Source organism: Pygoscelis adeliae, unplaced genomic scaffold (assembly GCF_000699105.1).
Source record: "Pygoscelis adeliae isolate BGI_AS28 unplaced genomic scaffold, ASM69910v1 Scaffold472, whole genome shotgun sequence".
In the NCBI taxonomy this organism is placed as follows: Eukaryota; Metazoa; Chordata; class Aves; order Sphenisciformes; family Spheniscidae; genus Pygoscelis; species Pygoscelis adeliae.
In genome coordinates, this window is record NW_008824239.1 from 154,344 (window position 1) to 172,638 (window position 18,295).

The following is an 18,295-nucleotide window of genomic DNA, read 5'->3' on the forward strand; positions in this document are numbered from 1 at the left end:
TGCTGCGGGCTGGGCCGGGGGCTGGGGTACCCCCCCCCGGCCCGGGTGGGTCCTGGCCGCCCCGGGGGCTGCCTCCTTCGGGCTGGGGGCGAAGCGGTTGGTCGGGCCGAGAGGTGCCTTTGTCCACCCTCCTCTCCCCTGGGTGTTTGCCGGCGATCAGCCAGGCCCGGGTGAAAGTCCTGCGGAAGGCGGGCAGCGCGGGGTTGTTTGTTTCGGAGGACGGGGCGGTCTTTGGTTATTTCTCTCCTCGGGGGGAGCAGCCCTTCAGGAAGAGAGGAAAAGCGTATAGTTTTCTGCATTGGGGCTAATTTTTCTGGTCATCCAGGACAACACCCGCAGAGACCTCCTAGGTGACTAAGTCTGATTTCCTGATAAGCGAATGTCTGCCTGCTCCCGAACTTATCAAGTCCCTGCATAAGCAAGGCTCTGTTTGCTTGTTTTCTTCTCTCCTCCCACTGACAGGGCTTTCTGAGGCTGGCTTTTCACTGCTGGAAATTGCCTTAATTAAGCTGTGGCGAGTGGAAATGGGAGCACTTATGCCAGTATTGACCTTTGATTTACATAGGGTTTTTTCCCTATCTGGTATGTGCGTTGCTGATGGCTTTAGAGATAGCTGTCATCTTCCCCTCTCTAGCTTCATTCTGCTAGACTTCACAACTTTTTTTCTGGTTGGCTCTTGTAGATAAATAGCAAAATTTTCTTTTTATTCTCCTTTCTGTACTGCTTTCCCTCTAGTTTGTGTGGAGCGTTATGTGTGTCTGGTCACCTGCCTTCAAGGGAGATGGAACATTGTGAGGGTCCTTGTTTGCACTGGAAATGCTGTTCCTGACCCTGTGGTTTCTTTTCACAGCTGGTGTCTGTAGGCTGTCTTTGACCAGCTAAAGCTCTCTAGCTCCTGCATGTTTCTTGTATATCTTAAAAGTTGAATAGACAAGGAGCTTTCACCTGAACTGGGTTAAATTTGAAGAAGAAAAAAGCCACAGCAAAACTGAAGTAAGGAACAAGGGTCTGAAAAAAATGCTTATAAGTGCCTTCAGGTGGTTGTTCAGCTTCACCAGAGAGGCAAAGCTTCTTCAAACCAGTTAATCTAAAATCACTGCAAATACAGAGAAATTGCTAGTGCCATGAATTGATAAGCTAAAGTGGTGTATGTCTGTTACATACAGCTAGCTCTCCTATGAGAGAGATGCAAGGGGACTGACTGTGCCTTCGTCTGTAACGTAAGTCAGTGGTGTGGTGTAAGTTTCTACTGCTGATGAAATTCAGGCTGGTGGCTGCAGGATATTTGCTTCAGTAAGCAGCAAGGAAAGTAAAGAAGTGCAACTCACCATTTTATAGCTGCATTAAGAACACTTTTTTTCCTGTCTTTCCCTCAGCAATTGTCCAAATATCTTTCTTTTCTAAGGGAGAACTCTTATAAAATCTTCTTGGTTTGCTGATGGCAAATGAAATGCTCCTCAGAGCAGCGCCTAGAAGCTTTTGTTAGCTTAAAATCTCATTTGTGCTCTTCACCTTCAGTATTTCTCAACCCTTTATGTTGCAGGATCTTATGATTCTCCGTAACAGCTGCTACCTGCCAAATAAAAATTCTGAGGCCGCCCAATCCATGAGTGGGCATCGAAACATAAAGAGGCGATGTGGGGAGTCGCACCTGGAATCCCCCGCGGGCTGCGGTCATGGTCCCGCTGCTGGATGCGTGTTAAGCAAACTAGTTCAGTTGCCTACACCTCCCTTGTCAAAGCACCAGCTGAAACGGTTAGAAGAACACAAATATCAGAGTGCTGGACGATCCCTGCTTGAACCCCTAATGCAAGGTTACTGGGAATGGTTAGTTGGGAGAGTTCCAGCCTGGATTGCCCCAAATCTGATCACCATTGTTGGACTGCTAATAAATATATTTACAACCCTGCTATTAGTATATTACTGCCCAACAGCTACAGAACAGGTAAGTTATGGACCTCTGACAATCTTTGTTCATAGTTGCTGTGATCTGGCACAGCTTTCTGGTGGTTTTGTGGAGAGCTGTTTCTCGTTGATCAGCCCGCAGTTCTCATAAGCTAATCTCTGTAAAAAGTTTGTGCCTCTGTATGAGTGCTTGCATGCAAAAAGAGCACGTATGGATTCTGGGGTTAGCACGCTGCTTGCTGAGTGAAACAGCGGTTCCTCTGGCCAATGTGCGCTGTATGAAATGGGGTCTAGAACCAAAATAGCTGTTCCGGTAACAGCTGCGAAGGACCTGCTGCATGAAGGCTGCAGCCCACAAGGCTTGAGTTCATGTGCACACAATTAAGAGATGGATTTGCAGCTGTCTTCGTTTGCATGGCATGTGGGGTTTTTGCCTGTTTACTTTCTCTGCTTGTGACTGGGTTAGTCACCTTCAGCTTTCTGCTCTAGAGTTACCACACAACAAGAAGTGCAAGGTGACTCGATTGGCAGTGAGCTGAGACTGCCTGCGAGCCCAGCTAGAGTTGCAACACGGCAAGGAACTCTAGCTCAGACAAGGGACTGAGCTCCAAAGTGGTGCAGCTTGGGAGATCAAGGCTGGCTGTTGCCTCCGTGGCTGGTGTGACTAAACCCAGCTTACTAAAATAAAGGAACACCTGTGTTCATGCCCTGTGGGCCCTGGCAGTTCATGTTACCAGGCTGCTCAGATCAGGACCTTGGGTACAGTATGTGATGAGCTGTGGGAACACAAAGTTGTCTTCTTGAGCAGCGTGCTGCCCGAGTAGTCTGTGCTGTGAGAAGGCTGGATAAAAGTCAGTAGTTCTATTCTTCGTTCTGAATGCACTAAAAACTCCTGACCTGTCCTCGGGAGAACTGTCTTAACTTCCTGTAATCCCTGGTTTCAGGGGTACCAAAGTCTTTACAAGGCATTTCAAGTTACTAGTTTCAAAGGCTTTTGTCTCTCAGTAGAGTTACCTTGTAAGGCACTTGAAGACTTTCATTTTTGTGCACTGGAAAAGTTTTGTTGCTTGAATGTTGAATCTTAAAAGCTGCTCACATCTATAAGCACTGAAAAAGGGAATCATTTGGTACAGAAAATGTATTACATATCAAATAGCTGGAGAATGTCTCACGAGTTCTAGCTTTTAAAATCTCTGAACTCCTTCGTAACCAAGTCTCCCAACTGAGGTTGGGAGAATGCTTTGTAGTCAAGTGGCATCAGTTTGTTTCTATCCAGGCTCTAAAAAACCGCCTGTAGCTTGGCACGTTCAACATTGTTCATCCCTGTTCCACATATGACATAGGAAAGGGATGTTTGCCTCTCTTAGAGATCTGTTGAAATAGATGGTTTCACAATAACTTGTGGAATTTGGCAGGTGTAAGAGAAAAAGTGCATGTTAAGTTTGAGCAGTGAATACTTAGAGCAGCTCCTTCCTTTTTCAGACTATGGCGTTGTATGGCTTGGCTTTAACTTGCCGCTTGCTCCCATAGCAGTATTACATGGGGGCTGAGACTCTGAAATCCAGTTTGGTAGAGTGACTTCAACCTCACTGTGTTTCAGGAACTTAGCAGCTAGTATAGGCCACTGAACCAGAGCGTAATTTAAAATTTAAAGAACAGTTGTGTTTTGGTAATTAAACTGAAGTATGCACTAAGCTACGCTCAGTGTCAGAAAGTCATAGTGTTAGCTGTAGTCTGCTGTATTAAAACACTGTTTTGTGTTTAACAGTTTGAGAGTCACTTTGTGCTAAGTGAATGAGATTGTCTTCTCACTTTAGATGAAAAATAACTTTCTGCTGAGGTAGCTTTCAGCCTGATCTCGTTTGCCATATGGCACTGCAGCCCCGTGTGCTGGCACGACAAGGAGGATGCCATCTCGGTGGTGGAACTGTAAGCTTGTGATTTTTAAGTGTCAAGTAGCTGTCTGGGGAAGAAAATGGGGCTTTGAAATTCCAGAAACAGATTTTTATTTTTTTTTCCGAAAGCACTATTGCTTTCAGATGTACATTTTCTCTTCCTCGTAGCTCAGTCTTAGTTCTGCTTTTTTCGTAAGCGACTTGTCTCTTCCTGTTGATGAAAGGTGTAGCCAAGGGGATGTAGCTATTGTTTACAGCTTCAAAGGTAGCCAGATGAAAATGAGATACTGATAGTTCTGCTGCCTGCTTAGTTGGGGAGACCCCAGCTAGCAATGCGCTGAGCAATGGAATGGTACCTGAATCTTTGGTTTTTAAAAAAAAAAAAAAAAAATTGGATAAGAGAGGGAGCTGTGAAATCTTATGCAAATACAAATAATATCTAAGTGGAAATGCCTACACTGGTAATGAAAGTAGCATTTAAGAAAGAGGAGGAGCCAGCAGTCTGATTTTTTTTTTTAAAGTTTATAGAGAAAAAATTGCACGATACTGAAAGATAACTTAAACCTTGTGTATAAAATCTATCCATAAGAAATAGAAATATCATCATGGGATGGAATTCTGTAGCATCACAAACTTGTCTAAATGTGATCCTCTGCTTTTGGGTGACACACTTCCCCCTTACCTCTCTTCTTGTCATGGTTTGTATAGATACACAGCTAAAAGCAGAGCATGGTGCCAGCTTTTGAGGCAGAATGAACTGTTTTAGTAAAATGCAGTAGCAGGAACAATGCAAGCTGTAGAAAGAATATATTTTAAGTTGATGTGCTACAAATGAGTCATGGTTGGGTAGACCAAAAGAAGCTGGACTCCAGAGCTTTATGAGAGGCAAGTCAGCTTGATTAAGCTACTTAGCTGTATTTGGACTTTATTGGGGTGGTCTGTAAAATAGAGCTGCTCATAAATGCTCGCTTCTATAAAGTGTGTCAGATGCAAAGATTGCAAAATAACCAATAATATCTGTTTTATGGATGTGTAAACTGAGACAAACTAATGGCAACCCTTTGGCTTTTGTGGTAGTTATGGCTTATGCTTCAAATACTGAAAAAAGCTTGAATTGTAGTCTTTGGTCTAGCAGGGATTTGGTATCATTTGTATTTCTGTAGAAATAAATTGCTATACAGGATGTGAATATTAAGGATTATTAACATAGGTTGGGCAAAGCTGCTGTTACCTGGTAATAGAACGAACAGTTGGTGGTGGAGGTGCTGTACTGCAGAGCACTGAAGCTTTACAGATCTCAGAAAATGTAATAGCTAAACTTGAACTCTAAAAGTTTGAGCCCTTTGCAGTGGCACAGTTCTCAAATGCCACTGTGGCCTGGTAATACCCTGTGCTTGGCAGTGTTTTAGTACGTGACACCTCATTGAGGTCTTGTGAAGATGAGCTCAGCGTTTGTGATGCAGTTGCACATTTTGGGGGCTAAGAAGGTTTTGCAGTTTCTAAATCACTCAGGCAACTTACACGCACCCCTACAGGAAAGAGAAGCAAGACAAGAGCTTAACTGCACACCACTTTGCGGATGTAGTACTATAATTTTTTCAGATGTACAGTGCAGCTTGCTGCTTTAGAAAACGTGCTATACCTATTAATCTAAGCTAGTAGTTCTTGTCACTGTTTTATTTACATTTCACATTCTGCCTGTCCCTGCAAGGACCAGCTATTGAAAGGGCCATGAATGTGATGTGGAAGTATGTGCAAATGAAAAACTACTGTATGAGAGTGTAAGATAGTTCAACTTCAGGCTTTTTTTCCTAAGGTTTAAAAAAAATCTTTTACTCTCATTGACTTTCTTTCTTAGGCACCTCCCTGGGCATACATTGCTTGTGCGTGTGGCCTTTTCATCTACCAGTCTCTGGATGCTATAGATGGAAAACAAGCAAGAAGGACAAATAGCAGTACTCCATTAGGAGAACTTTTTGATCATGGCTGTGATTCACTTTCCACAGGTATTGTCATTTTTAATTGAAGTATGAGGATTGAATGACTCTATTTCAGGGATCAAATCTGGAATACAGAAAAGTGCTTCTTTACTGAAGAAGAGGACAACTGATATTGTTGAATGTATAGCTTTTCAGTGAACCTTCTTTCCATAGACAGTACTCTTGATCAACTGAAAGTCTTCTCTTGTATTACACTGAAAAAAAATTAAGCATGTGACTAATTCAGTCTGAGCCAGCAGTCTTCTGTGTATGCTTTATCAGAATCTTGGTTCTAAAAAAATTTCTGTAAGAAGTTGTCAAAATGCTCTTCTATATTATTTTAGATCAAATCTATATAGAGCAATTGCAAGACAGGTATGAAGCCTAAACAATGGGATGGTAGAAGTCTGAGTTTAAGGTTAGAATCAGCAAGATCGGTTCCTTTCTAAGTAGGTAGAGTTTGTTGAGCCAGCCTGAAGTTTAACCCCATTGCCAAAGAATGATCAGATGCTTTTGGTTACTTAAATTCTAAAGCTCTTATGCTTTAAATTTTTATGAATACTTTATCAAAGTTGTGTATTTAAAGGGGGGAGGGGGAAGCATGAATCTTGAATGACAGACCTTGGATTTTATTAATGGCATAATGAAAATTAAGAAGATGGGGGGGACGGGGGGGGGAAATAGGTCCAGCAAGTCTTGGATACATGAGAAAACCCCAGAACTCTGGCCACAGGCTGCAATTGCATAAATCACTCAAGTCCCTTGATGTCTAATCCCAGTAAGTTCAATAAAAATGTAGGAGACTAAGAAACCCTCAATATTGAGGACTTCTGGTAACTGATAGGAATTTAAATATACGTTTTACAATCTGTACTCTTCTTAAATGTTAATCTCTTATGTCTGTGAAATAAACCACATCAGGATACCTTCACACTGTCTCTCCTTCTCTGGGTCCTCTTGTTAGATTTGTTTCTGGTAAGGATCTTTACACACATACACACTTTATCTTTTTACTATGTGACTGATTTTCTTCTGCAGTCTTTGTGGTTTTGGGAACTTGTATTGCTGTGCAGCTGGGAACGAACCCTGACTGGATGTTCTTTTGTTGTTTTGCTGGAACATTCATGTTTTACTGCGCGCATTGGCAGACATACGTCTCTGGAACATTGCGCTTTGGCATGTAAGTACCTTGGCTGAAAATAAAGCTGAAAGTTGGGCTGCTTTCTTGTCTAGTTGCACTTTGTGATTGTAGTTCAGCTACTTAGAGCGGTAGTAAATTGTTTATATTCATATATACACACTTGGAGCTTGTGGCAGCTATTACCTATCGGATCTGCAATTAATACTGATTGTTACTTGGCTAGTTTTAGGAGTGGTAAAATATCCTTTTGTCATATTAGTTAATTAGGAGCTTCTGATGTGATTTAAACCTAAATGAATATGGGAAAGTACCTGGTGTTTCATCCCCGAGAATGGAATGCTTTTGTCAGATGGTGGCAGTCTGGCTTTAGTATTCAGTTAACTACCTATCTCTTGGTCTTGCTTGACGATGTATAGTTAACCTTTACTATTAAGCATAACTCTTAAAATATAGTGTATTCATTGACATTGTGCCTACAGTTTAAAGTTCTGAATCCCTCTTAGTGTAGACCGTGGTTCTGTCAATGATGGGACCAAAATTGCAATGCCAAGAAAGTCAACAGCTAAAGTCCTGTTTACTGTTGGGTGAGGGTAGGTAGGGAAACAGAACACAAGGACTTCGTGAGCTGTGGGATTCGCTAGCCTTAATGTGGAAATGTATGTTTATTCTGTGTTTGCATTCATACCTGTAACAAATATATTTCAAGTAAATACACTGCAGAATGATTTTGCACCTGGAAACCTCTGAAATTTGCCCTTAGTTTGTATGGGATTTTGGAACAATGCTACAACATGCACTGTTATTATTATAGTCTATTGCTATTGACCTATGGATACCCAAATACTGCTAAAACAGTACAATTATGGACCTCTTGTCTATAACAGCTCTTACTGGCAGAATACTAATGCAGATTCTCTTGAGAAACTTCTGTGTTTCTGCTGAAAAATGTAAGATGTTAGACATTGAAAACTGTTCCATTGGAGGAAGGAAAAAAGAAAATCTAGACCCCTATTCTAATTCTGACTACACCAAAGCAGGTAGAATAGTTTCAGTCAATTCTCTGATACTTAAATTTTTCAAGTAAGACATCTGGCTCAAATCTCGTACTGTTTTAGGTTTCTAACTTTCATGCTGTACCAAAGGTCTCAATACTGAATGCTTTTAGCTCCCTTTGAACTTTACTTTACTTTTCTCCCGATCAAAGAACACAAGAAAACCCCAACCTTGGCATGTGCTTGACTTTACAGATGCAAGTATCAAAACCACCCAGTTTGCTTTTGTGCTCCAGACAAACGTGTACATTATGCCTGGTTTTCACTGTAACTTTTGCTTTTTGCTTTTGTGAGGAGTCTTTATATTTTGGAGACAGCATTTTGCAGCAGATGCTATTGTTCTGCATGGCCTTATATTATGGGAATTTGATGATCCATCAATATGTAGCTAATTTAGAGAAGGCAATAAGCACATAAATGTGTGTATCGTTATTTTAGATAATGGACAGCACTGCATAGTAAACACATTTGTTTCTTCATTTGCCCCCTGTCATAAGGTTAATAGACTGCCATAAGCTGACATTCATTTCCATGGCAAAGACTCTGAGGTTATTTATGCAGTTAATTGATTTTCACTGTTTGCTACTAGTTTTTTCTGAAGCTTTCATTCCACCAATCATAAAACTGAAAAGAAGTCTGTATTTTATCTACCCTTTCGGATTCACTGGAGTACACAGGCTTAGGTATTCTTACTCCTGAATAAGTGGAATTGGAGACAGCTGTTGAAAGGAGCTGAAAAGGTCTTAGTGCACAGTAGCTTCTTCCTGTCTGTGTATCCTATGTAGTAACTCTATGTCAAAAATACTGAGGGGGCTGTGAACAGTAGTGACATCTTAGAAATGCTGTCACGTTTCCTAACTTGCCTTCTATTCCAAAGAAGCAGGAAAGAGCACGCAGTTGGTTATCACTTATTGTATTTCTGTGATGAGATTATGTCCAGAAATTGTATTTCATTAAAGATCAACTCAATAAGAAAATTGGAAATGGCTCAGAGAAAAGCAGCAGACCGCTAAAGGGCAAGATTAATATTTTACTCCTTCCACACAGCTCAGACTTGAACAGTTAAATGTATAATCAACTTTGCTTGCTGAAAAAGTCTGTTGTCTTAAAAAAAGATAAATTAGTGTGTCAAATTAAGTGTATGCTTGCAGAACAGAATGTCTAGTTTGTATATGCTGTCACTGTACCAGCCTTGACAATTCACTGTGCAGAGTGCACTTTGTGTCAGACTGTCTGCGGAGCAGGAGCGTTCACCCTGAGGGAGGAGGAAATGGGATCGTTTCTGCTAAATTCCTATGGAGTATTGCAGGTGGAGTGGGAAAACTATTAGTTTAATTGTGCCCAATTACTGAATACATCAACTGTGCTGGTTCTTTTTCTTCCCACTGACAACTGTGGGGAGCTGCCCTGCAGTACTCTAGGACTGTAGAATCATCAGTTGAGACAGTAAGGTCCTGTGATCTGTGTCCATCTTTAAATGATCATATAATTTTATTGGATCTTGGCAGCTGATGCAGAGTCTTCAAAAAGCAACTTGAGCTGGTTAAATAGCTCAAAAAAATAGCTAGAGGTCAGTATTGCTTAAAAATTCCCCGTGAGGAAGCAGAAGTGTCTCAGAGCAAGCTGGGTTGGCTACAGTAAAAGTCACTATAAGTAAAATCAACAGTGCGAAGGCAGCAGGGAACAGCATGGATAGAGTCGTATGCAGAAGTTTTGTTTAAGAACAAACACCTGACCTGGGAATGGGGTTGTGAAAGAGCAGGAATATACTGCACATCTGAAGAAACAAAAAGGTGATTCTGAATTGCAGGAAAACGTTCAATATTAAAGCAGTCCAAATACTTTGTCCTCCCGTTCTGTTTTTCAGCACAGTAACTGGTTTATCTGGATTGTGGACTTAACAGTGCCGCAATACACAATGAGCTTTGTTTCAGGCTTAGTCTTGTATGGGTACAGCTGTACCATAACTCGGGCATGTCTGGCTTGGAAAAAGTGCATTTTTTTCTGCGTATCACAAAAATCAAACTGGCAAGCCCGAATGGACTTCCACATGTCCACGTGGAAGTAGATCTGGTATTTTAGGAACACGGTGCAGAAACTGGAATCATTAGTGAGTATGGTGCACAAACCCTGAAGGGAATTTGCCTGCCATTAGCTGGAGCCCAGTTGTGATTACAAGCTCTGGCTCTTCCAGATCCAGACTTAATCCACTTGGATTCAATACTGCACCTTCTCACTGTTCTGCCTTCAGGAAGTATATTGGGGGATGTCTGTGTTTATGCAGGTTCAGTGCTGTATCTAACCTTACAAGGTCAGTGCACAGACAGTCTTGACTCTGCAGGAGCTGTCGCAAATCCAGGATAGCTAGAAGTGAAGCTAGAGCTATTTAGTCTCTGTCACATCTGAGCTGGGTTCTATATTGCGACTTGACTGATGTCTTAAGCGACATGAGACACAGCACTGCAGAGGTAAAGACCTTGTATGCTTGGCCATGCTGGACTGGAGGGAAGTGCTAAGTCATATTTTAAAAACCCAGTGGGCACTCATCAAGGGTCCACCCAGGGACGTGAGGTCTGAGAGTTATTGCATTATCTGTTTTATCCCAACCTTTCTTAATTGAAATATGGGAAGTTGGCGATAGTAGAAATTATAAGGGTGTGTGTGTATATGTGTAAATATATATACACACAGTGAGATGGAAATTAGTTTCTAAAGATGCTTCATAAAGGCACATCAGTAAACACTGAGAGGAAGGATCAATTCTTGCCAGCTTTCATATAACTGAAAAGTTAAAAATGCCGCTTCGCTGTTTGAATAATAATCCCTAGAGAAAGCAAAAGCATTCAGGCTGTCTAATAAAACAGTCATTATTGAGGAATGTTGGAGAATTTGGGGGAACATTCTTGTTCAGTGACACTGTAGCAGTTGTACATAAGCAAGAGCCCACTTGATAATGGGTTGGTTTAGGAAGGGAAGAAGATTAATTTGGTTAACCTTCTGAGCCTTCTTGCCAGTACTACCACTGAGGCGTAAAGGAGAGATTAGTAAAAGAGGCCATATTTCAGGAAGCAGCTAAAATGAAGCCTTCCTCTTTAGCAGTTGGCAGAAAAGGAGTTAGTGTGTTGTCTTGGATAGACAATTCACACCAAATATCAAAATACAGAGATGGAAGCCTTCCAAGTGAAAGTTTAGCACATTGAGTTCTTGCTCTTGGGAACAGCTTCAGGATTATGGTAGGAGATAAGGCAGTAATCTCCATGATTATAGAGCTTAAAACTTTCGATTTTATGAGTTTTTCCAACACTTCTTGAAGAACTTTAACACCTTAGTTATTTGCAGAGGAAAGTTTGAAGCTCAGTAGAGTCTCTCTTGATGTCAGGGGGGAATTAGTTTCTCTCCACTTGGACGAAGCGTATGTTGAAGTATCGTTGTGGTAGGTGTTAAGTTTGCTGCTTGCAACCTGCCTGCTTCTGCGTATTTCAGTCACTCATTGCCACCTGCCAGCATTTCTCTAGTGCTTGGTGTGTGTCATATAAATATGTGTAAGTGCCTCGCTACAGCATTAATATATACAGCTAAAACTGCTGAGGGCTGACGTAAATAACAAGGAGGGTTTTCCACATCGTGGTCCTCCTCCTTTTCCTCTCCCTCTCACAAGTCTCTTAACAGTGTTTTAAACCAGGAACCAAGCAGTCACGTGCAGAGATGCCACTGCTGATTTTTCTGCCTTTATTATTGAAAGGTGTTCTTACTGCTCTGTGAAATAGTGAGCTTCAGCATAATAGCCACATGCTTCACCTCGTTATCTGACCTGTACAACTTTTAATCTATGTTAATGAGCAGCAAAAGGAAAAATTTACTTAAATTTATTACAACAAGGAAAGGAGAAAAGCTTATGGCTCACTTCTAATAGTATTTTTACCTTAAGATGAATATCCTGTAGCTGGGAATAGTTTTAATTTGCTTACACTTTTCTTTCTTATGTACGGTTTGCTTTATTCATGCTATTTGGATTTCATCATGTCCAAGTAAAATGCTGGGTTGGAATGAGTTAAGATTAAACTCCATAGTAACCTTTAAAACTAAGCATTTGGACTTCTAGCATGTGACTTTTAGCCTTTTTTTCTCTCGTGTTGTGATGATGAACATTCTTTTCTTGCTGCAGTGGTTCCCTTAAGAAAACAATCCTTTGTCTCATGCTCAGATTCATAGTTCATTGCCCAGGCTGAGTAATCCCACTTGCACGCTTGGTAGATACGGATAAGACAGATGGAAGAATCATCATTTCTTAGACCAGAGTGCTGCTGCACAGAGTATTAAATAGTAGGCACAGCCCCTTGAGTTTCCCAGCCTCATAACTTCTGTTTTCTGATGAGGCAAGAGTGTTTTTCTTGTCTGCCGTGTTTTGCTACACGGGACTGTTGCAAGGAATTCTGTGTGTTGGGGAGGAGGATGGTACACAAATGCCCCCCTTTAGTTTCACACAATATTAAAAAGAAGCTGTACTAGATCAGCTGAATTGGTAGTGATTGACTTGATTTCAGAGCAATCTCCAGTGTAAGTGTCTGTTTCCTGTTGTTCTTGGTTGGCTCATTTTCTCAGGAAATCTCTCAACTTTGAATTAAATCCTTTTGGTAAACCCTTCTGGACAAGGAAAGAATTGACTGCAGCTGCCTCTAAACTCTGAAACTTGATTCAGTGGTGGCCCTTGTAAAGTCTAATGGCTTGTTTAATCAAACAGGACCTTTTAAGAATTGCATGTGGAATATGCTCAACAACTTAGTACTGACAAGAGTATATTCTGGATGCATGACTAATCAGTTGCGTGTTAATTGGCTCAAGACTCTCACCAGCTTGACAAGGGAACCCAGCAGAGCAGACAGCATACAAAATAAGACTTCTCACTGCCAACATCTACGTAGAGTTAAGCACATGCCAGGGTCGATGGCCCCCTCTTAAGCTTTCCCGGATAATGTTTAAAAAATGAATCCATGTTTGAAGTACAAATATCACTTAGAGTAACATAGGAAAAAAGGAAAAGAAACCGCAGCTGTCCAAAAGTACCAAAGCTGTGTTGTTTGTATATGTGACTTTCTCTTCCTGTATTCCCTAAAATACCAAATGTTACCTTTTCTAACTATACACTGTATTATGTGCTGTGATAATTAAACTGAAAATGCTTGTCAGACTGAAATTCAGTGTAGCCTCTCGCCAGGCATGGGACTGCACATCGTTCTGCATTTCCTAAGCTCTGTCAGTGCGATCACAATGAACTTTGTTTCTCTGATGTACCCTTTTAATCAGTTGGCATGTTACTGGATGGCAGTCTGCATGCTTCTGTTCCTGGCCTGCTTTGATAAGCACTGCAATAAACAGGATCTCTGTTACGGCTGAATCTGTTATTGCTGAAATCTTTTTTTTTTAACTAGATGGTTTGATGTAACTTTAATTTGATCACATTTATAGCATTTTATAAAAAAAAAATCTTAAAATCTGTATCGTACCGTAAGGTACAATAAGCTGTGTTGACTACAGCTTATTTTTTAATCTCTTTCTGTCGGGGTGAAAAATAAATGTATGCAGCACGGAGTTTGGTTGCCACTGAATAGGGGTCCAGAGCTCACTTGACCTTTTTAGCATTATTTGCCAAAAAGCCAAGGAGTTGCATGAGCAGGGAGGTGTAACTCCTTGTTTTCCCATAGAGGTGGCAAACTGAAGATGCAGTCTGTGCTTCTGCTCTACAAAAAACACGCCGTAGCATCTTTAGATGAAGAATTCATATATTCAGTGTCATTTGGAGATACGAGCATGGGGTAGGGAGATGAGAGGTCCTGGATTGTCTGATTATGAATTTTATTTGCTGTGACTTGGAGCAAGGAATTTAACTTTGTTTCCTCATGCACACACTGATGATTGTGTTTGCCCATGTGTTGGAGTGGTACTGTAAAACTGTAAATTGTAGAAGCTCTGAATGGAGTTTTGAATGTGTAAAATGCTATGTGGGTTACAATATTTTTGTTAATTCATTAATACTCTCTTTTTTTTTTGTGGTCACTAGTTCCCTTCCTCTGACCTGCCCTTTAAATTATCTTAATGCTGCACAGTAGTTGTCTGTATTTTGTTCTTTACGCCATGACTGAAGATCCATTCTAATGGTTCCACTTAACTGGAGTGCTCAGGAAAATGTTTTGTAATGTTTCTTTCCCTCGCACATAGATTTGATGTTACGGAGTCTATGCTCTGTACAATAGCAATCCAGCTTCTCTCAGCAACTCTGGGGCCCTGGTTCTGGAACTATACGGTAAAGCGAACGTTAATGCTACCTGGCAAGCAATGGCATGGACTAAGCAGAGACAGCACCTTTGTCATGCACATAGTAACTGGTATAGGAAAACCATTTTTCTAAGGGTATTTCACAAGTGCTTTAATACAAGGGGAAAAAAGCTTGCAAAGGATGAACAAGCAGTAAGAATCCGATCTAACTGGAAATAAACTTTTTTGAAAGCATCATGTTTTACTTGAAAACAAAGCAAAAACCTGCCTATTAAACAGAAAAGAAAAATTGCTTTAAACATTTCTTTTTATTTTGTCACAGTTCTGGCTTCACCTAAAAGATAACCAGGGTTGTGGAAGCAGCTCTGTAAGTGTGGGTGTAGAATAATTTTGTTGGAACTACTTTTTAAAGCTGTAGAAATTCTTTTGTGGCTGTTTAAATACCTTTCCACCAGAAAAAAAGAATTGCTTGGCTAGTTCAGGGAACTGTACGCTGTGCAATAGCTTAAAAAGTCACCAGTTACTGGTTAGAAATGCCTGTTTTGAACTATGCCACTTCATCCATGTAGTCTAGTCGCTTAACTGTGCTTGTAGCTTCGTTGTTAAGTAACTTCATTTCCTGGTTGTCTTTATTTTCAAAATGCTTTTCCTTATGTCTGTGCTAAATATATCCTTCTCCACTCTGGTTTACTACTCTTTAGAAGGGAATTTCTTTTCCTTATTCCATCTTTTTTAATACAGTATATATAGGTGGGGCTTTTTTCTGCCCCAATAAAATGGTATCATTAAAAGTGAGTAAGCTGGATTCCTTGAAATTTCTAATAGTTGCTGGATTATTAGCCAGGCGTTTCCCTCAAAATATTTGAGGATATAAGAATAGCTTTTTGATAGGCTTCTTAGAACTGCATCAGATTTTAAATAAAACCGAGATATTTCTTTTTTGGTGGCTTGTTTACATACCCTCTGTTAAACTTGCATTGATGTAAATTACGCTGTTCTTTTGGTTTTTTCATGTAATAGTTCAGCACAATCTCTGCTTTCATGAGGCTATTAGAAAGAGTCCTTAATTACCAGCTCTACTTTAGAGCCAACAATATCAGCAATCATGGTGTATCCATATCCACTGGCTGCATCTGACAATTTAAGCCAAGTGCCAGTTAGGCGTGCTCTGAAGATAGTCAGATGACATAATTTTTAAATACTTTGTTGATAGTCTATGAAAGGCTGGAAATACTTAGTGTCAGGAAATGATAATGTAGCAAGCAATAATTTGAAGGAAGGAAGAGCTTAATCAAGATTTTAGACTGTTGTGATAACAGCGTTATGACTCTGCCCGAGAAGTCACCTGGGGGGGGGGGATCCCTTAGTACCAAAACATACAGAGACTTCTGAAGTCGCCCATTGGTATGATAGTTATGTGAGGAAGCAACTGAAATTCTGTAATGGAAGTGAATTGTTTAAAATGGGTGAGGACAAATTGCTGTCTAATGGAGGGGAGAGGGGGGAGTTCTGATTCTCAGCACAGGTGACCTGGAGCTGATGGAGATGTCAGTCTGTAGACCCCACCTATGGTCTCCACCCTTGGAAAGGATGCCTTTGCTGTTTAAGAAATCTGTTTTACAAATAAATGCAGTGGTTGGTAGGGCTGGTGTGTGTAGTGGGTGAGCCAGGCAGAGCGTTTTGTCACTTTTGCTCCAGTAACAGAATGCCAAGTGTTTGCTTGTGACAAGTCCCCTCATGCATGCTAATTTTAACCAGTTTTTAGGCATACTGAATTACAGAATAGACTTAATCGTCTTTTTAAATTCTTGCATACGTAGTTTCAGATGCCTTCTGGCATCCTTATGTTTAGGACATAGGTCTTAACTAATAAGTAAAGATGCTGCTGCTTCTAAGTCACTTGCTCAGAACATGCAAAGCATCACACTTACTTTACGCAGTTTGAGGTCAGGTGGTATAGATTTTTATTTCAGTATTGCACCATCTCTGAGGTGGTTAAGCTACAGGAAATATGTATTCATGCTATTCTTTTTCATCTGATAGCTGTTTCATGTGACAAACATTTGTAGTGAGAAAGTATAATATAGCCATATCTTGGAAATACCACATGATCTGGCAAAATATGAAGTGAATAGATTGCAACACAGATAAACCTTGTACTTATATGTGCTGGGTAGTAAGGCTTTTTATTCATCAAGGAGGGGGGAAAAAAATCTTAAATTGTTAATGAAGTTTGCTTATGCCTTTAGCCTATGGAGAAATTATTTAAAAGAACATGAAGACTTTAAACAATGGAAGACAAAAATATTTTGGGAATTGAGTTAGAACAGGTTTACCCTGACTTGAAGTGTAAATGTGCCACATTCTAAAGAGCTTCAGCCCTGCGTCCCTCTTCCTGCAGCTCTGCAATGTCACCCTTCAGTACTTGTGCTGCTGGAATGTGACTTTTGCTTGTAATGTTTTACCTCACATTTGGGTGTTTTTTCAAAGACCAGAATTGGGCAGTTCTAATAGAGTTTAGCACAACCATATAGAGGGATCGCAAATGAAGGTGTTTAAGTTGAAGGAATCTGGAAAATACTCAGACTTTTATAGGAAATAAAATGTTAAAACAATACTGTTCCTGGTAACCTTCTACTATGTCAGGAAACGTAAGTTTGAAAACTGGCAAGTAATCTGCATTCAAGTTTGGCATGACAAGGAAAGACAGATTAAGAGTAAAGCGTGTTGCAGTGTGTACAGTAAAATCCATTGCAGTCTCACTGCAAGAATTGGAGAATGCCTTTTGAAGATCTATAGTCATTCTGCTGTCTTGTGAATTTAGGCAGACAGGGAGTGAGAGATGAAATGTGCATTTAAAACCTCACAACTTTTATGCTTCCCTGACTTTATCTCAGTTAAAACACTTAGATGTTCTTGTTTACAGCCTTTAGTTCACAAAGGTAGTGTTGACTACCACACAAAGGTGAAGTGTTGACACTGTTTGACCTAATCCCTGTTTGCTGCTGTTTGTTATTCTTTCCTAACATCAGTTTGCTGCAGAATTGGTATTTTTCAGGGTCATTTTCAATGTTTTGCCCAGCCTTGCAATTAGATGTTCTGTCTTGTCATTTTTAGTTTGTTAAACTATTGAGTCTAGGTTCTTTGTTGCTTTGTCTTCAGTGTCTGATTTCTGTTCCTTGGTTCTTTGCCTGGATGTTCCTGGTGATCTTAAAAACTTGATTCAGGGTCTTCTGTTTACTTTCTAGAAGACGAAAAAGTCCCTGGTTTATTTGATGAAGTCATCTTGGGAACTAGACTGCTTTGTGTCTGTTGAGGAACTGTTAAAATAAGATTACATCTATCTGTTGTAGTGTGGGCATGTCTTGGGGGAAACGGTTTGTTTCTTTTTCTTCGTTTCATAGGTATTAGGGATCTGCCACATGTTGTGCACCATGTCTCTGCATCATCCTAGCAACATAAACTGTTTGGGCAATGCTGACATGACTCAATTTGTCAGGAAACGCCAGGCGAGAAAAACTGTCAGGTTAGGGGAAGTGTGGCTCAAGTGATTGCTGAAAATATCCCAGTTAAGAGGCTTTAAGAAACCCCCTTACTTGAGCTGCAGAATTCATGCTGCTAGCTCTTTTCATTTGGTTTTTTCCTTAGGATGTCCACTGTAGCATTTAAATGAATAAATAAATACAAACACAAGGAGAAAATAGAACCAGACTTTGAACTGGCTGATTCCCTTCTTGCTTTGAAATGTTTTTGCTTTCCTACAGGTCTGCTTATGGTTCCAGGCTACTGGTTGTGTGCAGTAATTACGTGGGGGGGTCTGCAGCACCAAAGGCCTTTCCCCACTTTTGATTTCCCAATGCTGTGGGTTTTTTCTCCTTATGGTACCTATCTTTTTGCATTGAAGCTAAAAACACTTTTCTGCTATTAGTCGATAAATGTTCCACTACTCCAGTTTGCATTTTCTACAGTCCTTATCATAGGAAGAGGCATTCCAACATGCAATGGAACTTTGGAAAAAAAATATAGTACTATTTTTTTATTACTTAAGCA

At 40.5% G+C, this 18,295-nt stretch overlaps 1 protein-coding gene across 2 annotated transcripts in view; it reads left to right on the top strand.

Annotated features, from left to right (window-relative positions):
• The window catches only part of CEPT1 (choline/ethanolamine phosphotransferase 1), a 32,255-nt gene that overhangs the window by 1,009 nt on the left and 12,951 nt on the right, over nucleotides 1-18,295 (top strand). Inside the window, exons 1-5 of one of the 2 annotated variants that reach the window (XM_009335098.1) lie at nucleotides 522-582; nucleotides 1,544-1,945; nucleotides 5,659-5,806; nucleotides 6,818-6,959; nucleotides 14,189-14,273. In XM_009335098.1, the coding sequence (XP_009333373.1) occupies nucleotides 1,550-1,945; nucleotides 5,659-5,806; nucleotides 6,818-6,959; nucleotides 14,189-14,273 (771 nt within the window). In that variant the 5' untranslated portion in view covers nucleotides 522-582; nucleotides 1,544-1,549. Of the gene's footprint in view, nucleotides 1-521; nucleotides 583-1,543; nucleotides 1,946-5,658; nucleotides 5,807-6,817; nucleotides 6,960-14,188; nucleotides 14,274-18,295 lie in introns of those variants that run through there. The other variant, XM_009335097.1, reaches the window with a different exon arrangement.